The sequence below is a fragment of the Mirounga leonina genome, unplaced genomic scaffold (assembly GCF_011800145.1).
Source record: "Mirounga leonina isolate KUSES-001 unplaced genomic scaffold, KU_Mleo_1.0 Mir_129, whole genome shotgun sequence".
NCBI classification, from domain to species: Eukaryota; Metazoa; Chordata; class Mammalia; order Carnivora; family Phocidae; genus Mirounga; species Mirounga leonina.
In genome coordinates this window covers 79,591,271-79,617,047 of record NW_023270323.1, presented here as the reverse complement: position 1 = coordinate 79,617,047, position 25,777 = coordinate 79,591,271, and the positions used below count along the sequence as shown (strand labels likewise).

The window sequence follows — 25,777 nt, the reverse complement described above, 5'->3', positions numbered from 1 at the left end:
CCCCCCCCCCCCCCCCCCCCCCCCGGCCCGAGCGCAGAGCCCCACGAAAGGGGCAGATCCCGTGACCCTGAGATCATGACCGGAGCTGAAATCAGGAGCCGGACGCTCAACTGACGGAGCCCCCCAGGCGCCCCCCAAGTGTTTACTTCTTGATCACTGTTGCTTTGCACTGGGGAGGACCCTTTAGCCACAGGCTGGGGCGGGACGTGTGATGGGGAGACTCTGGCACAGGGGCCCCTCCTCCCTGGTCGGCCAGGGTGCAGGGCACAGCCCGGGTATGGCCCAGCATGTGCCGAGCCCAGGCTTGGAGGGCCCTGCGTCCACGTTCTGTCCTCAGTCTTGTGCAGAATGACAGCCGACTCGGGAGGAGCCTGGGACGCTTCTGCTCAGTGCAGCTCTAGAGCCTTCAGCTTAAGTTGCTGCTTCTGGCGCCTGGGGGTGGGGGTGGCGGGTGGCGAGGCACGGCGGTGTACTGGAGAGAGGCACTGGATATAAAATAGCTGCTTTATTTTGTCATTCAGAGGCCTGGCTGACACTGTCACTGAGAGAGAAGCCAACAGAAAGCCTGGAAGGGTTTGGAGTCACTGCCCCCAGCCTGACAGGGCCGTCCACACCTAGGGAGGGGCTGTGAGTGTCTCGGGCCCTCTGGGGCTGCAGGCCCTGGGCTGTCCTGGGCTGTGCCCGGGGGGGGGGGGTCCCCGGCCCAGGCCTCCTCTCCCCCAGCTCGGGGCGGGGCTGGCTCAGCTACTCGGCCTTGAGTGCGTGGGCTGGAGGCCTCAGATTCCACAGGAGCAGGAGGGGGAGCAGGAAGAGGCCAGAGCACACGGTGAAGCAGACCCTGGCCCCCGCCAGCCAGTACACTGTGGAGAGACAGCCTGAGCCGTGACGCGGGCCCACCCTGTCCCTGCCGCCCCTCGGCCCCAGGATGGCAGCAGCACGGCCCCCCCCTCCGTGGGCCAGTAGCCCCCAGGCCTGGCCCGGCCGCCCCGGGGCCCTCACCTGAGGCAGCCACCATGGGTCCCACCGCCCTGGCCAGGGCGCCCAGGCTCCGCAGGGTGCCCATGATCGTGCCCTTCTGCCTGGGCGAGCCTTGGGGGGAGAAGGAGAGGAGGCCATCACGTGCCTGCAGGCCTCCCACCTGGGGGGCCTCCAGCAGCAGAAGGGCGTCTTACCAAAGTTGGCAACCACAGAGGACAAGCAGGGCACCACGACTGCGGCAGCTGGTGGGAGACACCAGGGAGGGCTGTGACCCAGGATTCCTGGCTCCCGGCTCCCTGCTGCTCCCGCCCTGGCCCTGGGAGGACCCACTCACCGAAGGAGTACAGCAGCAACCCCAAGCCCAGCACAGGCAGCGTGAGCCCCCAGCCGATGAGGAGGAAGGCGGGCACGAGCAGCAGGATGGCCTGCGGGGGGGCACAGCAGAGCTCAGGACCCACCCCTGCTGTTTCCACAGGGCTCAGGACACAGCCTGCCCCCCTTACCCACCACTTCCTTGGGGGAGCCCCATACCCGCTTCACAGCTGCAATCTCCCCGCCAGGGCTGATCCTCCGCGCGTAGGCACCCTGCACGGTGGCCATGGTGAGGCCGATGAAGAAAAACATCTTTCCCTGCTGCAGGCTGGGAGCGGGGGAGCTGTGAGTGCCTCGCCCCTGCTCCCCGTGGCCAAACCAGGGAGCCAGGGTGACAGCCGGTTCTCCACGGTCCGCCGAGCCAGGGTGGGAGTCAGCCCTGAAGTCGGGGGGGGGTCAGGCTCGGGAGACGGCAGGGAGTTCCCAGGCCAGGTCCTGCGAGGGGCCTACCTGCTGAACTGGAAGCGCTGATGGGCAAGGAAGCTCAGGGTGTACTCCAGGCCCGAAAACAGGAAGAGGTAGAGGAAATACACCAGGCCCAGGCGGCGAAGGCTCCCAAGTCCTGGGGAGCAGTGGGGAAGGGGCTGACGATAGCTGGGGGAGGCCTGGGCAGCTGGAGGAAGCCACGGTCCCACCCTCGAGAGGGGGGTGGCTCCTTACTGTCTCCAGCAGGTGGGTCCTGGCCGCGGGCCACAGCCGAGAAACGGAGCAGGGCCAGGGGGCTGAGCAGATCCACAGCGGCTCGGAACCCGGGGGTGATGGAGGGTGCCTGGGGCGGGGGCAGGACTGGAGGGGCCTGCCAGGAGGCTGGGGAGGGGCATGACCTGAACCTGCCCTGGCCTCCAGTCCCCCTGCCGGGCCCTAGAGGCCGGGGCACCAGGAGAGGACAGTCCAGCATCCCCTGGCATCCCTGCACGCCCACAGAACTGAGCCCCCAGCCCTGGGACCTCTCATTGGTTTCTTCCCGGGTCCCCCCTTACCCGCTTCTCTGGGGGCAGGGTCTCCGGCAGGAAGCAGAAAATAAACAGCAGGTCGGAGGCAGCGAAGAGCAGGGCGAGCCAGGGTACCGTCTCCGCGGGCAGGGAGGCACCCAGCATGGGGCCCAGGGTGAAGCCCAGGGAGAAGGCCACCCCGATGACTGCCTGGGGAGAAAGCCACCTGAGCCCCACAGGAAGGCCCAGCCAAGGAATCCCCAGCCGCTCATCCTCCATCACCTGCACGCACCATGCCTCGGCTGCGGGCGGAAGGTGAGCCCAGGTCAGCTACGATGGCCGTGGAGAGGCTGACGTTCCCCTTGCTGATGCCCCCAATCACCCTGGAGGCCAGGAAGGCTGCGAAGCTCCTCGAAGCAGCCCACACGGCATACGAAGTGGCCAGACCTGCCTGCCTCAGAGTGGGGTACACAGGGCAGGTATGGTCACCTGAGGCCACGAGGGGCCCAGAGTTGGACCGACCCCACCCAGGTAACACCTTGGGGGCCTGGCCCTGTTCTGGAGCATCAAGGTCCACTTACGTTCCCAATGTTCACACAGGTGGCAGGGGCAGCTCTGGGAAAGCCTGGCTGGGCCACGGGAACCACCACCCGCTCAAGCACCCCACCCAGGGGGCAATGAGGGGCTCACAGCCAACCCCCTTTCTCCCCAGAGGGCTGCCGGGCGGGCGAGAGGAAGCCGCACATTCCCACGCCTCGGGCGCCCTGTACCAGGGACAGCAGCATCACCGGGCGCCTCCCCAGACAGTCCGAGACCGCCCCCGTGAGTGGTGCCAAGAGGAACTGCAGGAAGGAGAAGACCGAGCCAATCAGACCTGGAGGAGACAGAGGTTTTGGTTACCACGACTCAGTCTGTCCCCAAGGGTCTGATCGCGCCGGGTGGGCGCTGCACTCCCAAGCCTTGGGCCTCCGGCTGAGGCGCCCTGACCACCAGTGGACGCTGCACTTGGAGAGGGGCAGACCGCGCCCAGCAGCAGGAGGGCGGGGACAGGGACTGGGGTTGACTGGAGTCCAGACCCGGTCACAGGGCCCAGCACGGGGCGGGTCGCCATACCTCCGAACAGGACGCTGTTGTACCTCTTCTCGGCTGGCATCCTGATCGCTGCGGCAAACCAGTCCACGCCTCGCTGCCACGAGCCATACAGGGGGTCCTGGGGAACACGGAAGTGTGACAAGGGTGGGGGGCGTGGGCAGCCATCGTGGGGGGAGTCGCGCGCCTCTGGACAGGGACATGGGGGCGGTCTCACGTGGGCACGGCCGTGGCTCTCCAGCAGCCCTGGCAGCAGGGGCAGGAGCAGAGTGAAGGCCAGGAGGTCCAGCAGGAGGCCGAGGAAGACCACAGTGATCACGCGCGTCTCCTGCGCCGTCTGTTGGCGGATGGGTGGGCGCGGGGTGCAGCTCCCTCCGGCTCCCCAGCCCATGGTCCCGCCTGGCTGAGAGTGTGGCAGGTCTGCATGAGGCCACCTCTGGGTACCTGAGCGCCGGACGCCTACCCTACACAGGGGTCCCTCTGTGCGCCCTCCCCCCGAGCCCGGGTGCAGGAAACTGCGGCTGCGGGGTTGCGCCAAGAAACCGCAGCCACTGATGCCAACCGTCGCCAGGGGCCGGATGGGGGCATCGCGGCCCCGGGCACCATCCCACCCCACGCGGCCACCCCACGTCCTCGTGAGGAGCGGGCGGGGAAACTGAGGCCCCGGCGGCGTCCCTGCGGCCCGAACACGATCCCCTCCCAGGAGCCGGGACCCCGGCCTCCACCCGCCCCCCGGGCCCCCGGCCCCCCCCCCCCCCCGCCCCCCCCCCCCCCCCCCGCCTCGCCCGGAATCCCAGACCTGGCCCCCACCCGGGACCCCGCCCCGCCCCGGCTCGCCTCCTGGGCGGGGCAGTGGGGCGCGCACTGGGGCTGCCCCGCCCTGCACTTGCCGCGGCCGCGCGCTCGGGTTGGACGGACGGACACGGACACACGGACAGATGGACGGATGCGGAATGGACGGCCCGGCCCGCTGCCAGGGGCGGGGCGCACGCCGACCACGCCCCCGCCCCGCCCCGGAAGTGTGGACGAAGGCCGGCTTCCTCTTCCGGCCGGCGGTCGCTGAGTGCGGGCTGGTCTTGGGGAACCGCGGGCCCTCTTCCTGCAGGGCCGTCAGCGCACGCGGGCGCCACAGTCCCTTCCCGCCGTCCAGCCGCACTCGCGGAGCCCAGGTGGTGCGGGGCGCTGCGCCCTGGAGGGCCGAGCGGTGCGGGCCAGCCCCGACCCCCTCCGGCCAGCGGGCGCCTCCGACGTGCCGGCGCGCGGCTGGGACCGCACACACTTGGGCCCCGGGGCAGGTGGGTGAGGGGGTAGGGGGCCCCCCGCTGGCCTCTCCTGCCGCCGGCCTGGCCCCGGGCCGCGGAGGCCCTCACCTCCTCCCCTCCCCCCCCCCCCCCGATCTCCCTCCTCACCTCCGCATCTCTGCCCTCCTCCCTCCCACCTCCTGGCTTCCAAGGTTCCTGAGACTGGCCAGCCTTAACCAGAAAGTAACGGGAAGTTTGGTAAATGTGGTTAGGTTTCCATGTTGATGTGTGTCCACAGCCCACCTTGTCCACTTGGCACGCATACCCCCTCTTTACACCATATTAAAATCCCAAATAAAGATCATCGCAGTCACACTCTGCCTGATCGAGGCAAGGAGTCTACCTCTAACCCAAACCAGTCAGCTTTCTCCAAAGGACGGGTCTGGGTCATGTTCATTTTCTTCCAGCTGAGCCATGCCGCCCCTTCGGTAGCCTGTGGCCTCCACGCCTGAGGCTTTGGCCCCGGCCCCGTTAACGTCCTTAGATGCTGGGGGTGGCGGCAGAAGGGCAGAGCTGGGAATACGTACGCAGAATTCATCAGAACTGCTCAGGACAGCCCTCCTCCTGGGCCAGGTGGGTCCCAGCTGGGTTTCATACCTTCTTCCATCATTCTATATACTCCCCTCTGCAAGGGGTGGAGGCAGGGCTGTGACGGACCAGCCGCACAGATGTATTTCCAAGAATTACATCTGGAGTGGGGTTGGGGAGAGGCTCAGGGTGGGCAGAGTGAGGTATGTTCCAGTGATACGTGATCCAGAGCTGGGGTGTTATGGGCTAGTGGTGGGCACATTCCATCCCCATGGGACTGACGAGCAAGGCCTCCACCCAAAAGCCCAGCACCTGACTTGGTCTCCCTTTCCTGGGGCGGTCGGGCGAGAGTCCTGGGTCCAGGGACTTGGGGAATTAAAGTAGCAACAGCTGTGTAACGGCAAAGGCTGTGTGGGATCAGCAGGCCAGGCCTCCCCAGCCGAGAGTGTGTGACAGGGCCTGTGGATTTGGGGAGCCACACACCAGGCAAGCGGGTCTCCAACGAGCCTACGGGAGGCTGGCTGAGTGTTCCCGCGTCTCACGCCCAAGCCCAAGGCTAATCTGGGCAAGCACGGCTTGAGTCCCACGCGCCCGCAGGGACACTGGCCCCATGCTCTGCGTCCTGACTTCCAACACCCCCCAACTTGTCTGAGATCAAAGTCCCCGTTCTCCCCACCACCGTCAGGTCACCCTGTCCCTTGGCCCCCACATCCATTCTGGCCAGGCCTCCGATCCCTCTGCAGTCACTGCTATGGCTGGCTGTGTGACCTCAGGGACCCGCTGCTTGGGCACCGGGGCCACCATGCAGGGCCGGTCAGTGCGCCGCAGGCTGTGTGACGTCGGCCTCCAGCGCCAGCCCGGGGAGGGCTGGGCCTCCACGCTGGGCCCCACGTTGCCTGCCTCATCGGATGGTACTGAGCAGAACGCATCCTCACCCTCAGTCCCAAACCTCGTGATTAACGGGGGCGCATCTGCAGGGGATGGAGCAGAAGCCCCCGCTCGCTGGCGAGGCCTGGCTCCCCGGGAGGCCCAGGGGCCGGAGCACAGGGAGGAGCCCGGGCGCACGGGAAGGCGGCCTTTATTACGTTCAGTGCACAGCACCTCCCTGCCCTGTCTGGGAAACTATTTTTTGAACTTCTTCCTCTTCAGAGCCTTCCATTCACCTTCCTGTGTGGCCAGGCTGTTAAAAAGCTGTTTCACTTTTCGCTTTCTTTCCGCATCCCTTAAAAAAAAAAAAAAAGAAAAAACCCCATTTTTACATCAGCTTTTGCCCTTTTCCCTACATGACCCAGTAGCAGCTCGCATCCACGCGGGCCAGCGCACACGGAGCGGCAGGAAACGCGCCTGCCCAGGCCCCGGGGCCGGCAGTCACTCACGGGGACCCGGCCCGACCCCCCGGCAGCCCCGGCCACCACCGCCGCTCACCGTTCCAGGGTCTCCGAGAGCTGCATTCGAGCCAGGAACTGGTTGTCCCTGCGGATCTCCCGGACGGCTCCTTTAAATTCACGCTTGTGTTTGTGGATCAGTCTCTTTCTCTCCTGCTCCTCCTTGCTGCTTCCCTGCTTCTTCCCGAACTCGAGGCTGAGGAGGAAAGCCAGTGTCAGGTCCAGCCCGCCTGCCTCCCCGCCCCCACCCCCGCCGCCCGCCCCCGACACGCACACTCTGACCAGCCGGGGGGTGAAGAGCTTCAGCGGCAGCGGCTTGCTCTTCTCACACACCAGCGGCCGGCAGCGCTGCTCGTGCTTTTCCACGTCGGCCAGCGCGCTCCGGCACAGCTCCTGAAACCCGGGGCACGCTGAGGCTGCAGCAGGCTCGCCTGGCATGGGGCCTGGGGCCCAGGGCTGCCTCTGCTAAACGGGGGCACAGCCGAGGGAGCCCCACCGCCGTGCGGACAGGGGTGGGGGGCCTGCGCATGGGACAGCTCACAGCCTTGTGCACCCTTCCCGCTGGCAGGACGACAGACGCCTGAGACCCTTCTAGAAGGTTCCCTGGGCACTCGGGAGTGCTTCGGCATCCAGCAGACACCATGGAATCTCCTTCCCCAGAGAAACTGGTCACAATGGGCCTGAGTGACCCACCCCTATGGACACACACGGGAGCGCCTTCACTGTAGCCCCGGCGGCCGGGGGGAGGGGGCACACCACGGGCACCGAGCAAGACCCCGTGCAGGAGAACGGTCACCTCTCCTAAGTCATCCCACTCCCGTCATTTCCCAGGGCTGTTTCTAGAGCTGCACCTCTAGACAAGCTCGCCCACTAGCCTGCTCCCTCTCACAGAGGCGGCCGAGCCTGCGCAGAGGGCCGCACGGTGGGAGGCCTCACCTGGAGCTCCGGGGGGCGACTGCTGTCGGCCAGGTGCTCTGTCAGCAGGGCTCCGAGCGGCCTCACGATGGTCTGGAAGGACGGCAGTGGGCCGTAGAGTAGCATGCAGCGCTTCACCAAGGCCAGACACACGGCCAGGCAGGACAGTCTGCAAGGGGGCAACACCCAGCTTCAGGGCCAGAGGCAGGAAGGGGTCCAGCTCATTCGGTTCGGTCACTGCCAGTGTCCATCCTCTCGGCAAAAACTAAAATGTCCAACCCACAGCTCTGAAAAACCCAACAGGGGCTGGAGTCCACGTCCAGCGTGGCAGTGGGTGGGACAGATGCCCCGTGTCCCTGAGCACAGAGGGTCACTGTGGGAAATGCAGCAGCAACTTGAAAATGAGTGGCTCCACTTTAGTTTTTAAATGACTATCTGCAAAATCAAGCCGACATTATCTTGAAAAATAATACACGTTCTGGGAAAGTTTTTTCTCTTTTCACGGACCTGCCCAGACATTTCCCGGGGAAGACCTGCAGATGGCCAGACGCTCAGCAGCACTCCTCTTCAGGGAAATGCCAATCAAAACCACATGGAGTTAACACCTCTTACCCAGGAGAATGGCTACTGTTAAAAAAATAAATGCTGGGAGGACACGGAGAACCTGGCAGGGATTCAACAGTGGGGGGGGGGTCCTCAAAACCACGAAACCTAAAACTACTGTACGACCCAGCAATTCTGCTTCTGCGTATATACCCAAAAGAATTAACAGAAGGGCCTCGATGAGATGCCGGCACCCCCATGTTCATGGCAGCATCATGCACAGCAGCTGAGACAGGGAAGCACCCCAGTGTCCGTGGACGGGTGGACAGATGGATGAACAAAACGTAGTCCATCCACACGATGGAATGTTATCCAGCCTTAAACAGGAAGGACATTCTGACACCTGCCACCACGTGGATGCACTTGGGAGAACATGATGCTATAAAGTGAAATATGCGAGCCAGAGAGGACAGACACTGTGACCCCACTTCTAGGAGGTCCCCGGAGGAGCCAGATGCTGCAGACAAGGCAGACCGGCAGGGTGGGGCGCCAGGGCTGGGGAGTGAGTGTGTGGTGGGTACACAACTTGTCTTACGAATGGGGACTTCTGGGGGTGAAAGGAGGTGGTGGCTGCACCAGGATGTAAATGTACTGAATTCCACTCAACTGTTGGCCTCACTGATGAAGACGGTAAACTTTCTGTCGTGTATTTTACAACAAAAGGATATTTCAAATCCATACTTTTAAAAAATCAGAGAACAGAAGGAGATCTAATAAAAAGCCCCAGGGCGCCTGGGTGGCTCAGTTGGTTAAGCGACTGCCTTCGGCTCAGGTCATGATCTTGGAGTCCTGGGATCGAGTCCCACATCGGGCTCCCTGCTCAGCAGGGAGTCTGCTTCTCTCTCTCCCGCTCCCCCCTCTTGTGCTCTCTCTCTCTCACTCTCTCTCTCAAATAAATAAATAAAATCTTTTTAAAAAAAAAAAATAAATAAAAAGCCCCAGCCCTCCTGTGCACTGAATGTGTGTGTCCCCCCAGTTCACATGCTGAAACCCAATCCCCAGTGTGATGGTGTCTGGAGGGGAGTCCTCAGATCCACGAACATGAGCTGTTTTCTTGCACTTTGTCTTACTTAACAGCGTCCACGATGTTTTGTCTCAATTATCCTTCCCTCCTTGGTTTTCAATTCCCATGTTCTATTCTTTCTGATGCTGTTGTAAACGGAATTTTCTAATTTCCTTTTCAATTGTTCAGTGCATATAGAAACGCAAGTGATTTTTTGTTGACTTTGTATCCTGCTACTTCACTGAATTAGTTTATGAAATCTAACAGCTCTTTTGCAGAGTCTTTAGGATTTCCCTCATATAAGATTGTACCATCTGCGGAGTGACACTGGATGCGTCCTCACAGGTCCCGGCTGTGTCTGGTTCCAGGCTGGCCCGGCACTGAGCACGCCCTCCCTGGCGCCCCAAGCCCCCCGCCTACCTGGTGTGGTTGGCCTCTGTCTTAGTCTGGCCCTTCAGTCCACCGGCCCAGCCGAGGGACAGGCCTCTCCTCTGCCACGTGGCTATGTCCTCTTGGTCAGAAACCACGAGCAACTCCGAGTTCTTCCCAGATGCTCTGAAAGGGTGCACCAGAGTGTAACCTGAAGTCCAAGCGGGACAAGGACAGAGGTGGCCTCTGAGCATCACGAGGTCACAGGGCAGACTCTGCATGGTGACGCAGTTAGAAGGGTCACTTCGGACACACGCAGCCTGTGTTCACCCCACAGAGGTGGAGTTACAGCCTCCGCAGGGGTGACGGAGGGAAGAGCCCAGGTCCCTGACCTCGAAGGGGAGACAGGCAGTAGACAATGCCCGGAAGACAGAGTTAACTGGATGGAGCATCAAAAAGAGATGTGGTGGGCCAGAGATGCAGGGCAGGGGTGGCGGGTGGGGGGAGAGTGGGTGCAGGTGGCACAGGGAACCTAGTAAACTAAGGTCAGAGAAGGCCTGTCCCGGAGGATGAACGCCAGTGGAGTGGACTTCACCCCGTCACCACCCGGAAGAGCAATCGAGGCACTGGGCCCGGCCGGCCTGGCGTACGCCTGGCACAGCAAAGTTGGCGGTGGCAGGGTGAAGGGAGAGGGGCCGCCGCCCGCCCCCACCGCAGCGTCCACTCTGACAGGCCCCCCGGCCAGACTGTGCCTCCCCAGGCCCAGGCCCGGCGCACGGGAGTCTGCGGCGAGGGGGTCAGTGCAGGCCGGGCGCAGCAGCTGCACGCAGGGGAAGCAGGACAGTGTGCTGAGGGTCCTGAACGGAGGAGCTGCTGGGGCTGAAGTGCCCCCCCCCCCCGGCACTGGTGAGGTGCTCCGTATGACTGGCATCCTACGTGGTGGCATTGGATCAGAGATACGACGGACGATCGATCGGGGCAGGAAAGGGGAGCCTAAGGACACAGAGCGAGGGGCAGAGACCGGGCGGCAGCCCGACAACCCAGGGGAGCAGTGAGTGGTCAGCATCGCGGGTGTTGCTGGGGGGAGGGGGGCCTTAAGACCAGCACAGCCTAGCAGGTCCACAGACGCTAGAACTGCCTCTCGTTACAACGTGGCTTCTGATGGTCACTCCTTCCAGGATTCCCGGCACTCTAGAAACTAGAGACAGGGCTGCGCACTAAAACCACGTGGGCCACACGGAGGGAGCGCAAACGTTCTTGGGGCACAGAAAAAAGATCTTAATGATACATTCGTCTAACCCCGTCTTAAAAATGTTATCTCAACACAGAATCAACATGACAGAGCTGAGCTGTTTCGTGAGCTTCTGACAGCTCAGCCATCTGGGGTCCACGCCACGGATGGGACTCACTGCGCGTGGCCGTGGTGGCGGCAAGAGTGGGGCCCCGGTTCCGCTGGGTGCAGGGGCGTCCGCCCAGCCGCACAGGGGAGAGGCCGTCGCTCTGGACGGCGGGGTTTGACGTCTCACTTTCCACGTCCCACACTCTCCACAAGGCGCACGGCCGACCCACTCACCGTGGCCACGCTTGTTTGGAGTCGCGACGTAAAGGATCCCGAGGAGGAAATTAATGAGCTCCGGGATGAACCTCCGCGACAGAGACACGTAATCCAGGAACACGCAGCACACGAACAGGCCCTTCACCACGTCTTGGAGAGACAGGACGGGGCACTGGCAAGGACCACAGGGGGCGGCCGGGGGTCAGAAGAACGTTCGCAAGGCTGGCGTCCCGGCCGAGGTCTGTGGCCCCAGGCCCCGCCCCCCCCGCCCCCCGCCCGGAGGAAGCACCGCCCCTCCCCGCAGCGGGCCGAGCGGGATTAAAGGCGGCCAAGGCGTCAAGGCCCCGGGGCTCCGCCCCTTTCGCGAAGACCCCGCCCCGCGGGGCAACACTGGCCCCGAGCGTGCACCAGACGCCGGCCCGGGAAACACGACCCCTCGGGCTTAAGCCGAAAGGGGAACGGGGCCCTCGGCACGCTTGGTGCGTCACCACTGACTCCAGGGCTCTTCTCTGGCGTCACACCTTCCACAGCCTCGCCGGGGCATCTCCGGGGTGGTCCACAGGCCCCTTCCTGAGCCTCTCCCGCGCCCGGGCCGCAAGCGCGACGCCCCGCAGCCTCGCTCGGCCGCCAAGGACGTACCTTGGTGAGCAGCTGGCTCATGCACACGAGCGCGGGCGTCGCCACGGGGTGCCGGAAGTCGGAGGCTGGAAACAGCGTCCCGGTGATTTTCAAACAAACGAGCTGAAAAGCGTCCCCACCCGGATTAGAGAGAGCGAGGCAGGTTCAAAACACGGCCCTTCCCACAGGCCAGGACCAAAGCGGGGCTTGAGCCGCCCGGGAGGGGCCGCGGCGCCCCACCTCCACGGCCGCCCCCGCGCGCACACGCCCCGCGCACGCCGCGCACGCCCGTTCCCGCGCACGCACGCACGCACGCACGCACGCACGCCGGACTCTGCCCGAGCGCCGCCTCAGGACTACCCCCGACGGGCGGAGGACGCGGCGAGAACCGCTCACCCAGAGGAGTTCCTCTCAGACACGGAACCGTCGTGGGCGCGGCGCCCAGCAAGGGAGGCGCAGACCAAAGCTACGTCACAGACCACTCTTCACTGCCCGGCGGGCCGAGACGCTGGGTGGCTGGCGAGGCCACTGCGGCGGCCGAGGGCGCAGGCGCGCCTTGGCAGGGGAGGAAGGACGGGCGAGTCCACCCGCCGCACCAGGCTCGGCTCGGCCCCAAGCCGCCAGCCGGAGCCGCGGCTCTGGCCTGCGCGCCCGACCACGACGTGCGAGGCTACGTGGGTGGCGGCAGGAGTGCTGGCTCAGAGGACGACGCTCTCCGGGGACCCCCGGCCGGACGCGCCACGGGCTCCCCACCCGGGAGGCGCCGGGGAGGCTGCTGCGCGCTGAAGCCGAAGAGCACCCCTGCACCCTGGCTCGGCAGGGTCTGCACACCCTCCCTCTGGCCCACAGGCACCAGGAAATCCTCCCAACCCCCCTGAACACGTCAGGCACACCCCGGAGCCCCCACTTCCTCCTTCCGCCGCCCTGACCTGGGACTCCAGGGGACGCAGGCTCAGGGAGGCAGAGGGGAAGGGAGAGCACCCGCGGCTTCCCGCACCCAGCCCGCTCGGCCTCGCTTCGCCGCAGTGGACCACGCGTGTCCACTGAGGGAGCGCTTGTGATGGCGACAGCCCGCGAACTGACCACTGCGTCCAGCCGTGCCACGGTCACGAACCTCACGGGAGGCTTAACTGCACCCCCCCACCCCTGCTCACAGACCAGGAGCCGGCCGCACAGCTCATCGGAGGAACTGGCCGGGCCTGTCGCACGGAGTCTGCGGGAACAGGCCACTCCGGTGACACAGGGAGTGTCTGCCGGGGGCTGAGGCTCACGGACACCGACTCAGATCCCGCTTTGGGGGGGTCCACTAAAACCAGGAACACAGACCCTGTGTTTTTGAGTTTTTGTTAATCACGGTTTTTCATTTCTACAGAAATCCCAGAGCAGGGAACAGACGGAGCAAGTACTTCTTCGAGGTCACGGATGCTGACGAGGTGGCCCGCAGCCGCCACGAGCCGTTAGAGCCCTCAGAGGGGCTCGGCTGTCTCAGTGGGGCCACAGCAGGGCCAGGGCTCGGGCTCAGTCCTTCCCAACACACACTCATTCTGTTGGCCCAAAGCCTCTTCGCCACGAAGACCACAGACAGCCCCATTCACACGGAATCAAACCACTGAAACACACCGCAGTGACGTGTTCACGCGTAAACAGTCCTTTCCACCTTGTTCCGGTCTGTTCTCCAGCTCAGTCTGGAGGCTCGAGGGCATGGCGAACCCGCCAAACCACACACATTCCACTCAGCCAGCCCTCCTGGCCGGCCGACAGCACCGGCCCCCGTGCCTGAGACCAAGTCCCCGCTCACCACGTCCAGGCCCGGAAACGCCGCCCGGCCTCTGGCCTCAATGGCCCCTTCCATCTCGTGCATGGCGTCTCGCAGGACAGATGTTACGGAGTTGCTCGCAGACTCAGGAAACATCTGGCAAAGATTATATAACTGCCTGTTCATCAGAAACACAGGTCAGGGGAAAATGACCTCAGATAACGAAATCAGAAAGAAAGCCCGCAAACCTCACGTTCACCATGCTCCTGCGAAGTCACCTGCTGGCTGAGCAAGTCAGCCCAGAAGCCCCTGGACGAACCCACTTTTCCTCTTACTGGTCTGGCTGCCCTTCTTGGCAGTCGGGATACTGCTTCTAACATGTTTGTGTTATAACAATCTATACGTACTTTGGCCACCTCCTAGAAAGTCTAACTTCTCAACATCGACGGCAGAAGCATAATGCCATAAGAAGCACATTCTCCGAGCCAGGCTCGGCGGACGGTTCCAAGGTGCCATCCACAGGAACTTACTGGTTCCTCACAAGCGCTGTGGTAACGGCAGAAGGTGGCATGGGGACGTGGGCTGCGCAGCATGGGGCTGGCCCCAGACAGGCCCCTTTGGGGCCCTGGCGCTCACTAACCCTCAATCTACCACACCTCCCTCCGGCCAACGAGGGGCCAGGAGCCACGCTCCAGTCTCTGCCTTCACGGGGGTCCCCGGGGAGCGAAGGCTCAGCCGTCCCTGGGCAGGGCGGGAACGGGAAGACCAGGGGGGCTGGCCTCCCTGATGCTCGCAGCACCAGCCTGTCGGGTCCCACTGAAGCGTGGACCTGGAGCAGGCGGGTTTCTGGACAATACCAGGACACAGTCTACCACGTGTCCCAAACACCCGTCGGCCCGTCTGAGCAGAGCTTGCAATTTCATTGGCGAATGAAACACACAATAAGCCTCCAAACAGCACGAGCAAGGATGAAGTGTTCAACTGCCTGAAAGCTGACTCATTTGTAGTTAACAGCATGTCCGTCCCCAGGGTGATGGGAGCAGTGTGCTAACGCCACTCTGAGGGGGCTGTGGTCACTGAAATCACTGTAGCTAGCGTATGCCAGGGGGCCTGTTTACAAAGTCAACCTTTCTAATTCCGCGACGTACTTTTATGACTGCAAACAGGGAAAGAGCTGTTCACCTCTGCCCCGCATTCCAGTCAACCTGCCGTGGTTACTTACACAACCAATTTATCAATTACTCTGAGGTCTGGTGGATCCTCTGTAGCCAAATCTCCAATGTACTCCAAAAGGAAGCCGAACAGTTTCTGCGGAAACACAGGTTGGGAGCAGAGCTCAGTGCCGACCCGCAGAATAAAGCCACCGGCTCACAGGGGGCCGTCCCCTGCGTCTGGCTAACATGTGTGCGCACGCGCCTCGGGGCCACTGACGGGAGCACCTTGCACAGCGCAGGCCAAGAAGCCGGTCCCACACCAGGAGGGGGTCAGCAGAAGGCCTTGGGGCGTGTGCTTCTGCAGGACGGCAGACAGCACCCAGGTCTTCAGACCAAGAGCGCGCCCAGCCCTGTGCCTTATCCGTCAACGGGCAGCACTCGCGGAGAAGAAAAGGCACATTCCAAGTCCTCATCTCCCTGAAGGGCTCGCTCTCCGGCTTGAGGCCACGTGAGCCACACGCCCGGGGCCTCAGTCTCCCTCACCTGTGAGCGGAGGGCAACAGCACCCACTCCGGGGCCCGCGGTGGGGTCACGGCACGGGGCGCTCGTAGCCGCAGGGGGCTAAGGCGCACACACCTCGGACACACAGACGGGGTGGGGGGCCGCCCTGACACTCCCAACACGGGGCACGTACTTCCAGTTTTGCTTTGTTTCCCACGGCGAGACTTGGATGGTTGCATGTTTGAATTCTCTCCACCACCACAAGCTGTTCCTCCATCGTTTTTCCTGATAATAAGGATTTCAGTTCCTCGTAGGATTCAGGGGCTGTCAAAAATGCAAAACACACTTAAAAAGAGAATCACGTTTCTGATCACACAGAGGTTGGAAATGAAACAGAACAGGGGTGATATCACTTCACCACGAGACAACTTCACGCGTATTTCAGACACGCTTTACCTCCCACCAGGACCACCGCCGCTGGATCTAACAGGTGCTCTTGCGTGTCCTGGGGGAGAGGGGCGGTGGGACAGGCTACTGATCGGCGACCAGGCAGCAGACACTGGGTTTAGTGTCCACACTGGCCCAGAATGAGCTGGAAGGAGCCACGTGGCAGAGTGCTGTCACCACCCAGACTCCCACCGATCGCCGGCCATGCCCGAGGGAGCCAGCCTCTGGAAGTGACCGTAAGTCACGGGACAATTTAGGACTGCTCGCTAGAACTGGATGATTCTTCTCCACGCACCAGACCACACAACACACAACATTCGCTGTAAAGGATTATGTGGCCCATAGGAAGCCTCCTCACAGGTGACCCCCATCTCCCAGGCCCCGCCCCAGCTCTCGGTGGCAGCCACATTTCCACCACAAAAGGCTGGCCATGGAAAGAGCACGGCGACCTCCAGTGGAAAGGCGTGTCGTCCTCGTGCTGTGGCCGGTCCACGAAACTGTCCCCAGCCACACGACAGAAGCTGGCTAACACTGGCCAGACACTGCCGAGGAGGACAGTGCTCCTCAAGCCCAGACGTTATGGGTCCACGTGCCCAGAAGCGCACCCTCGGTCCTAGTGAGGAAGACTTGTCGCTAGGTCACAGAGGTCATCCCAACATGTAAGAAAAGCCAGCATCTGTCTACCTGCAAATGTATAGGGCAGCTCGGTTCTGGCAGGTTCTCGAGCTTTGTGATCATCGCTTGTCATTCTTCTCCCCGGGGCTTGCCGGGGCTCTCTGTCTGGCCACCCACAGTCCTCCTCGCTCTCCGCATCCGATTCCAAGTCTAAGTGTCCCTCGGGGTCACTGCTGTCCTCTGGGTCCTCCTCGCTCGGGTCTTCGCCCTGTTCCTCTTTGCTCTCGCCGTCACTAGCTTCCCTGCTTTGCTCTTCCTTGATGCTCATCTTTCCATCCTAGGGTAGAGCAGGGGGACCACAGGCCTCACTACCCCGGGGGAACACCCTGTAGCGATGTTGGACACTGCACACACAAGGAGCACAAGCACTGAGTGCCGCATCCACCCTCCGCACCGGCTGCGTGCCAGGTGGCGAGCTCCAGAGCCTCAGGGCCAGCAGGCCGGGGAACAGCGTCCTGATTCCTGCCACCAGGGCTCCGGGCAAGGCTCAGCTTCTGCCACGGAGCAGCAGGGACCCAAGGTGTGGCAGGCGCCCCGGTGGCCACGGGCTCCAGCGGCTGTGTCTGCAGCCTCCCACCACCGGCTTTGGGGCTGCGAAATGGTGGGTCAGCAGGGGCTTCCTGACACTGGGCTGCACCTGGAGGTGGCGGGACCTCAACACCTGGGGGTAACCCCTGACGACGCTCTCCTGCCAAATCCCCCAGTGTTCTGTGAGCACCCAGCATCTTGGATCCCCTTCTGCTCAACACTCCTGGCCTCCTCCTGTATTCCCGCCCTGAAACCAGGCTGATTCTCTGAAGGGGAAAGGGTGTAGACCTAACAGAGTTTTAGAAACTCAATTATTTTACCGGCTCCCAGAACAGCAGTGCTGAGCCTGCAGATAACCACACACTTACGAGTGGAGGAAGCCGATGTCGGCGAGCGAGGACACAGCACGAGGCTGGCGTGCCCCTTCTCCAGGTAGCCTGCCTGCAGGTGCGGGATCGGACCCGCCACGCGCTCCCAGACACAGAGCACACGGGCGTTTTTACAAATTCAATTTCCATCTGGGATGAACCTCTCAGATACCAGAAACCGTGCTTCTGAATTCAGAGAGCAAGTAAGCTGGCGAAGGCACACTCCTTACTGTGTAAGAAAGCAAGCGCCTGTTGTCTTTGTCCAGAACGAAGCCGTCATTTAAGTCGTCCGCGGACAGGTGCTTTGGTTTTCTAGCATCACCGGCCTCGTCCTCGCCACGCATCCTCCGCAGTCTCGCAGCCTGGGTGGGAAGGAAGCATGTCGTGGGAGGCACACCAGCCCTGCCCTCCTGCAGGCCATGGTCCCCGAGCCGGAGGCTCCGAGCCTGCCTTCTCCCTAGCGTGTAGGGACCTCCTACCGCATGCAAATGGAAACAAGTATCGCAGCACAAGCGCGTCTAGTCACCTGGAAGGCAAGCCCGTGGTTCTAAGGTCTTTCTGGCTGAGCTACGCAGACTTCACTCCCCACCGCGCAGCCACGGAGGGGGCAGGCACGCCACGGGGGCTCAACCACGCGGCTGTCTGCACACAGGCCGCCGGCCGGGAAGAGGCCCGGGTAGGGCTGGACTAAAGGGCCACATACAGAACAGTGCGTCAATGTTCATTTTTGTTTTAGAGTAATGAAATTTTAAAAGCCTTTTTTAAGGCACAGAAAATGAGTTGAGAAGGCCGTGCACTAGATTGTAAGCAGCTGTTCTGAGGTAAGGGGATTAGAGCAAACTTTCATTTATTTGGTGTATTTGGGGTATCATCTGCATTTTTCTTGTTTTTATATCAAAAAGAGGAATTTATTTATAGTAAAAGAAACAAACTTTAAACAGTCTAAGAAGATTCCTTTGATAAAACAGCGCATCTGCAACCCACCTCACAAAACGGAGAAGAAAGGCCTCAAACCCAGAACCTGCGGTACCCCCTGCATGGCGCTGGGCCCTGTGGCCCCATCGCGGTCGCAGTCACACCGGTACCTCCAGCTTCTGGAGCCGATCCTGTTCCTCCTTTGCCAGCTCCTCCGCTGTCTTCATCCTGTTAGAGGGCTGGGCCTTCCTTTCAAGGCCCAGTTCACGAACCATCATGTCATACGCGTCAGGCTAGGGCAGAAAGAAGAAACTTTTCACTTTTAGTCGTTGTTTTTTTAAATGATCTGCACAAGCAGCTTCCTACGTATCTGGTAACGTCTGGACATCATGAAGGAGGGAGACGAACCGTATCCAAGTCTTTCCTTCTTGAAAGAAAACTGTTCTAACCAATCTGCAGGACCCTTTAAGGTCACATAGGATTTTTCACTCCTGGGAAATTCTTCTCAGAACATACCTGCTTTAACAAAACTAAACATTGTTCATTAGGCATGAAGCCCACAAAACGGGCTGGGGTAAAGGTGGCAGCCACAGTGTCAGTGGCCCACAAAGGTGGACGGCTGGCCACGCGATGTGGCCGTCTGGCGAAATCCTGGATACTTCCTAGAAGCCAGACACGCAGGTGAATGCCGCTTTTCCAACAATTTAGACTAAAAAGGATGTGGTAGGAGCCGTACACCGTTTGGAGGGAAAACTAAGTAACTGTATATATGGACATGCAGACGTGTGATGGGAAAAATCAAACACTGTCTGGAGAAGGCCTCCCCTCGAAGGATTTCTCATACCAGAAACAACCGTTTTCTTTAGTTTAATTATCCAGGAGTAGATACTGAAGTCTCTTTTTGTCTAGCTCTACACGGACACTACACGTATCCGGAAATTCCACGAAATCTCACTGGAAGACAGAGGAACTAAGAGAAAAGGAGGGCAGCTATCTACGTCAAGGAACAGGCCGGAAGGGACGCTGGCCTCCACCAGTGGAGGAAAGGTCCAGTCCACTTGATACGCACCTTGGGGTGCTCCTTCTTATCCCTGTTCTCGGACTGGGGAGTTCTGTGTGTCAGGAGAGTCTGGATTTCTTTCCAGTCTTGATCCAGCTTCTCTGTGAGCTCCAGGGCACCTTCCCGTTGTGCCTGTCTCTCCCTCTGGGGAGAGAGAGCAAGGTGGTGCATGCTGCCAGCGCGGGGCCGCGAGCGAGCAGCCAGAGTCAACGCGTTCGGATCAGCAGCACGGAGACACCCCGAGAAATGAGCGTCTTAGGAAAGCGAAGCTACAAAATCTCAACACACAGGACTAAGTCCCTGCTATCAACTGTTCATCTGGATGCTCTGAGCAGTTTGCTGGTAGTAAAGACAGCGATACACGTCAACACACAAAGCCAACCAAACACACCCGCAAGTCCTCCCCAAACACAACAGACTGTGAGAAGTATACGCAAGATGAAATGTAAAATATTCCTATTCAAAACGAATGCTTCTATTAAAGTCACAGAAAACGTTAAACAGAGCCTAAACACACACAAGGGAAGAAGAGCCCGGGAGTTGTTTTGGTGAGGGTCCCGGGCCAGAGCGCCCCACCGGGAGCGCTAACACACCTTCTCTCGCTTGGACTTTGCGATGAGCTCTTCGATGAGTTCTTTGCGTGACCTCGGCTTCTCCTCCTCCTCCCCTTGCTGCAGTGGGGTCTTCTTATGAAGGAGGCCACCACCGCCTCCAAAATGGGCGGCGGTCAGCTCGGCTGGGGACAAAGGGCAGAAAAGGCGTCTGTGAAGCTGGCCTGGTGCACAAACCAGTTCCTGCACTGGTCTGCCAATGTTCATCCAAGCGCAGATTTGACAACCAATCCCATATTCAAGGAAAAAGTCCTCCCGCAGCGTAGCTGCACGAGACCACAGGCACAGCGGCATGTAAGAAATCCCCAGGATGAACCATCCCGAGAAAACCCAGAGCCATAAAACCCCCTGATCGGGACCCGACGCCTGGAAACACCAAGGCGCTACTAGTAAACTGTGTTCAAATCTCATGAACGATCAGCAAATGCAGTAAAACAAGGCGGAGTCTGTGTCTCGGGACAGAAAGCCCAGGATTGGGCCGCAGAGAACCTGCATCCCTCACGCCTCCTCGGGCAGGGGCTCCGAGACTGGAAGGTCCTGAGGGCAGGAGCCTGCACCTGCAGCAGGAGCCCCTGTCGGTTAGCCGGCCACCGCGGCAGAAGAGAGAAAACACTGTGGGAATCATCCACTTGGGATGGACAGAAACCTTAAAAAACCCAGAATCTCAGATGAGAAAATGGAAGCTTGCATGGGAAGCAATTTCCCCCAAATGACCTGCCAGTAACAGAAACAGAACGTTCAGGCTGCTTTCCCACAGCAGGCCCACAGCCCTCGCCCCCTTGCTCGCATGGCCACCTGTTCCCGGCCACACCTGCGCAGATGGATGTGCGTGCGGGAAGGAGAGGCCCGTGTATTGAACCGCCGACTCCCGCTGGGCTCTCGAGGCCGCCTGGCAGTGATCACCAGGGCCGAGGGTGCTCCACTCCCCCCGGCTCTCAGCGCCCCCCAAACTCCCCCAGAGCAGCCCTGGGGCTCACGTGGCTGGGCTGTCCCTTCCCAGCTACTCAAGGAAATGACCTAAGCAACTCCACTGCCTCTTGTCCCAAATCAACTTTTCTTATTTTATTGGGTCATTATCGGATTTCTCTCCTGCTGAAGCGTTCCTCACCACCCTCTCCCACCACGGCTTCTGGAACCCCACCTTCAGTCCTGACTCTCCCCAACTCCCCCATCACTCCCCTTGACTTCCTGCCTCCCCTCTGGGGTGGATTCACCAGTTCTCATGGCTCCTATCGCCAGTAGCAAGGCCCCCTTCCCACTCCCTTCTGAAAAGGCTCTCTCTATGGGGTTTGCCCCTGAGCTCCAGGACTCAGCAGTGGCCCCCAATGCCCCACCTGCTCTTTTCCTCCCATCCCTAAGGCTGCAGCTCCCGGGACTCGAGGCCTCCCCCGGACGTCCGGCAACATTTCAAACTGCCCCAAGCCAGTGTGTGTCACAGGGTAGCCCATCTCAGTGACTGGCAGTCCCACGTTAGCAGGTGCTCCGGCTGAGACCCTGGGAACCCTCTGATCCCTCCCACACCTCCATCACAACGAGGTAAGAGCTACCTGACAGGATTGACCTTTACGACGAACCTCTCCTACTCTAGGGAGGACACCTCATCACGCAGCCAGACAAAACACAACGTACTTACGGATGATGCATTTGTGAAGTTATAAATACACGTATGCTCAAAAGTAAGAGCTTTTCTTTTCTAAGTTACCTGGGTTTTGATGAGCTCATAGCCAGATTCAAAGGATGCCAGGAAATGTCTAAGGAACAGCTGAGCCCCCAAGGCCCAAGGCTGGGAACACATGGAACCCGACTTCTCCCCTAGTGACCTGAGCATCACAGCCTCTTGTGCCGATAAGCCTGAGGCCACTCGCCCTGTGGAGACCAGGCTGTCAACATGAAGGTACCAAGCGCTTACCTTCATCACAGTGAGCTAGGACCACCTAAGTGACCACATTTAACAGGTAAGCATGCACAAAAAATCTCCAACAATGAACCGTGCGAAGAGAAAGGCACAGAAGACGAAACCAGCAGACCATCCCCTGGCTCCCCGTCCTCACCAGACAGCGTTCCGCGCTCCTCAGTGTCACTGTCACTGTCGACAATGTCATTATGCTTTTCGACGTCTGCCAAAGACTGGCCGTAATGAGTTAATTCTTCATCTTCATTTAGGTTGTAGATGCTTTTTTTCTCATGTTGCCGCTGACAGAAGAAAAAAAAAATCAGCTTCCTAAAATTTCCAATCCATTTAGCAGCAAAACCCAGGTATTTTCCCACTATTTGTATAATGTGACAACATAGCCCAAGCACATCAGATTTTCTGGGTCATTTGAGCAATGATCCAGAGATAAACAGCAGCCACAGGAGGTAAACGGATCAGTGGGCCCACCCGAGCCATGGGCAAATCCCGCCAATGTTCCACGACCGACTGGCTCTCCACCCGACCGAGCCGTGAGCCGCACTGCAGTCAAGAACTCAGGACACCGTGTTGTCCTCGAGTCAAGATACTTTTCCACCAGGCTGGTGGCCAGACAAGGCGCCGCACTCGCCACCGTACCTTGTGTGGGGGGGTGCCCACACAATTGTAAGTGAACGACGGGGTGACCAGCTCCTTCTGCTTGGCTTCTGTGGACAACTGTGGCGTCAGACCCTCCTCCCACTGTCCTGCATACCTGCTGTTCCAGGGCAAACCTCTTCATCATCTTCTCCTCCGAGCTCATGTTGCTACTGTACTCCCCAAAGCGCTTATCTGTGAATACGTTGGACTTATCTCTTTCTTTGTATTCCTTCAGTAACGTCTGGGTGCGCTGGAAAACAGATCACAGAAAAATCTAGTGTGGGTCCTGGCAACTGTGAGCTCTTGATGGCTCGGCGATCTTGGTCCCTAAAGAGGAAATGCCCCCACAGGGGGACACACGATGGTTCCAATGAATTATAAGATGCCACTGTCACGGCCATTCTGGACACCCGAGGCCACTGCCACCAACAGTTAAAAAAGGGCTAATCTACTGGCTGGAAAGACAGATCTCAGTTACTGAAGAAGCGGGTTGCCCCATATAATGAAGGCAGAGAGGACTGTGTCTGAAGCTTGGGGGTCTCTCTAGGGTGTGCCTTGGACTTCTGTGCCCAGTACTAGAGGTTAAAGAAAAACAGCAGCAACCCAAAGAGAGCAGAACGATGAGTACGCGGAAGTCGCTCCGTCAGGAAGAGACGCCAGGGGAGCTGAGGTTCTAGCCGCAAGGAAACGAACAAGGGAGACGAACAAGGAGGTGAAAAGGACGCCATGCGTGTCAACTACGATTACACAGAGACTATAGTAGGATTGCCCATTTTCTCTCTGTCACACGGACGCCTTCGTTTGTATACAGTCGATCCTTGCTCCTCTTGGATTCCGGATCTGCAAATCTGTCTACTTGCTAAAGGTTACTGGGACCCCCCCCCCCCACTACCCACAGCACTTTCGTGATCACCCATGTGTGTGAGGCCTACAAGGTGCAGTCATGAGTGTGACAGCTCAGACTCGGGGCGGGGGGGGGGCACCTAGCCTCTCTGTCCCCAGAGGCCTCACCTTCCCGCTGGCCCTTGCTACGGGATTATGGGATCACAAGAATTTATGCAAGACTGCTCAGGACAGAGCCAGGCACAGGTACTGCTGTCTGTTACATGCTCAACTCTGGGTTTGGGTCTCAGCACCCCCAATCCTGACCTGAAGAAAGTTCTGGCATGGTTCCTCGTCTCCGTTTTCTCATGTGTAAATGGGGATGATACCAGTACTTCCCTCATAAGGCTGACTGTGAGCATTCAATATACACTTCTTGATACAATGCCTATTCCACTGGGAGGGGCGACGGACATGTCAACTCTGGTTATCTCACCACCTGAGCGAGAACGGAGGAGTGCGACTCTGGGCCGCAGGATGGCGCTGACCACACCTGCAGTCTCGCTGTGCACGCAAGTGCTACCCAAAGCGCTGCCCACTGACTGGAGCAGAAGACACATGGGACAGCGCGTTTACTTCTGAGGGACGGTCACCGATGAGAAGAACAGGCCCACCTTGCCGCCCCACGTGCCCCGACACTCACCGCACGCTCTAACTGCCCTGGATGACCCGAGTCCCCTCTGGACAGCTCTGAGCCCTCCCACCCCACGCTGTGCCACACACCCCGTGACAGGGGACAACGGGCCTTCATCCCCACCTGTAACATTTTGCTCACCCTTCCAATCTTGAGTGTTGACTCTCTCTAGGAAGGAGTTTCTGATTTTCCTATCATACCTTTTGACTTGAGCCCCCAAAGCACGGGGGATGGGAGGAGGCACCAAACCCGCCTCTGGGCCATTCACTGCCAGCCAGAGCACGGAGGTGACTCTGTCAGGTACTACAGGGATGAGCACCCTGCCCTACTGGGGCTGTAAGGCTTGGGAAAGTATCAGAAGTGGTGACCTGTGCTGGCCCCTGAGGGATTTGGGGGGATAAGACAGGACTTTTGGACAAACTGGGTTGCAAGAGGCAAAGCAAGGATAATAGGTTGTGGCCAGATTGTGAAGAGGTCTGAGAATGACAAGCTGAGAAACAAGAATAATGTCTAGTGTTTAGGCAACACTTAATATGTATTATTTAATCTTACAACAACCATTAGGGAAAGGATGGATGTTATTATCCCTGCTCTAGAAATGAGAAAAAACGCTTTGCTGGTGGAAACAAATAGCTGCTCTGGAGCGCACGTCACCCGGTCCCCCATGGTCCCCCACGGCTGCCCTGGGGGCCTCATCAGCCCCGGACGTTAGTCTTGTCAGGTCCTTGGCAGTAAGGACGACACTCCCTTCAGTTCAGAGAAGGACCGGAGAGCGCCCTGCATGGCAGAACACGGAGGACAGGCCCAGGAAGGCTGGGTTGGCAAGTCCTCACTGACCTTTAACCCCCAGCAGCTAGGAGGGAGCTTCAGGCTTCCCAGACATTCAAACCGAGTGAAGCCCAGCCCTTAGCTGAGACCCTGGGAACCGTGCAGGTCCCTTCTGTGCCCTGACTTTTCCACCCACCTTAATTTTTTCGGTAGGATACTATGTGTCTTACTGAATATTGTTAAACCCAGGAACACGTCTCAGAGCCGAACATGGAATGCCACCTGCACAGAGGCCGAAAGGCGCAGAATACTCTGGGACGGTAAGCACAGAGGGTGGCGTTTCAGTCTCCCCGCGAGGGACACGGTGCTGTGCTTGGAAAGACAGACGCACTTGTTCTCCCAACATCCGTGACATCCCTGCCCTGCGAAGAACAGGATGCGCGGCCCCTGGCCCAGAGGCTCCAAGTCCCCGCGAGGACAGGCTGGAAGAGGCGTGCACGGCGCCCCGTGGAACCGAGGAACAGGCGCACACGCGCGCCGCGTGTCCACCGAGGCCAGCTTCCCAGGGCCGGCTCCCTGCACGCGCGCAGGAAGATCGGGGGGACCCCCGGCCGGGGCACGCACCATCCTAAGCACCGGACGCTGCTGGAGACCCCAGGGCTCTGGCGCTCTCCGGACACCCCCCGCCCCGCCCCGCCCCGCCGGCAGGTCCCCGCGGCGCGGCCCCCGCCCCTTACCTTCTGGACGGCCCGCGCGCGCGACACCCCGGGCTGTCCCACGGCATGGCGCGCCTTCCTGCCCAGCACCGGGAACTTCTGCCGGTTCACCTTCACTTCGAACGGGTTGGGGATGGGCCTCGCGCGGCCGCCCTGCGCCCCCGCCGGGGCCCCGGGGCCTTTCCTGCGCGCCGCCGCCGGCCGGGCCTTCCCCATGGCGCTCCCGCCAGCTCGCAGCCCCACTCTGCCAGCCGCCCGGCGCGCTCCCTCCGGAGACGCGTGCGGGCACCGGGGAGCCGCCCCGCCCTCGTCCCGCGAGAACCGAGCCGGCGAGAAGTACACGCGACCCGCAGGCTAGCCTGCGCGCCTACGGGCGAGTGACTACAGCTCCCAGCAGGCCACGCTCGCCGGACGCGCCGCCTCCTCCCTGCGCGCGGCCTTCTGGGAGCGGTAGTGCGCCGCGCCGCACGCGCCTCAGGGCGCGGAGGGGAGGGGAGCGCTCGGGCTCCCTCTTCTGGGAGGCCGTTGGAGGGAGCCGGCAGCTCTGCGAGGAGGCGGCGGCGGCG

At 60.6% G+C, this 25,777-nt stretch overlaps 2 protein-coding genes across 10 annotated transcripts; both read right to left on the bottom strand.

Annotated features, from left to right (window-relative positions):
• Window positions 1–486: 486 nt before the first annotated feature.
• On the bottom strand, window positions 487–4,371 carry MFSD10 (major facilitator superfamily domain containing 10). Of its 9 annotated transcripts, none has more exons than XM_035005424.1 (12): window positions 4,262–4,371; window positions 3,589–3,770; window positions 3,396–3,492; window positions 2,973–3,124; window positions 2,575–2,733; window positions 2,331–2,492; window positions 2,011–2,119; window positions 1,801–1,912; window positions 1,510–1,618; window positions 1,173–1,403; window positions 1,000–1,089; window positions 487–860 (listed from the first exon to the last, which is right to left on the bottom strand). In XM_035005424.1, exons 2-12 carry the CDS (start codon window positions 3,760–3,762, stop codon window positions 777–779), a joined length of 1,479 nt encoding a protein of 492 aa, XP_034861315.1. In that variant the 5' UTR covers window positions 3,763–3,770; window positions 4,262–4,371; the 3' UTR covers window positions 487–776. The 9 variants fall into 9 exon arrangements, with proteins under 9 accessions (XP_034861315.1, XP_034861322.1, XP_034861316.1 ...); XM_035005431.1 differs by having other exon boundaries at window positions 3,053–3,124; XM_035005425.1 differs by having other exon boundaries at window positions 3,589–3,774; window positions 4,262–4,347.
• Window positions 4,372–6,261: 1,890 nt separating this feature from the next.
• Window positions 6,262–25,535, bottom strand: NOP14 (NOP14 nucleolar protein). The gene is made up of 18 exons (XM_035005423.1): window positions 25,233–25,535; window positions 22,327–22,461; window positions 21,715–21,856; window positions 19,646–19,788; window positions 19,062–19,196; window positions 18,163–18,285; window positions 17,308–17,439; window positions 16,191–16,458; window positions 15,253–15,383; window positions 14,627–14,712; window positions 13,447–13,582; window positions 11,670–11,771; window positions 11,049–11,202; window positions 9,527–9,686; window positions 7,522–7,669; window positions 6,860–6,978; window positions 6,626–6,781; window positions 6,262–6,422 (listed from the first exon to the last, which is right to left on the bottom strand). The coding sequence occupies exons 1-18, from the start codon at window positions 25,425–25,427 to the stop codon at window positions 6,323–6,325; spliced, it is 2,565 nt and encodes an 854-aa protein (XP_034861314.1). The 5' UTR covers window positions 25,428–25,535; the 3' UTR covers window positions 6,262–6,322.
• Between the last annotated feature and the right edge of the window lie 242 nt (window positions 25,536–25,777).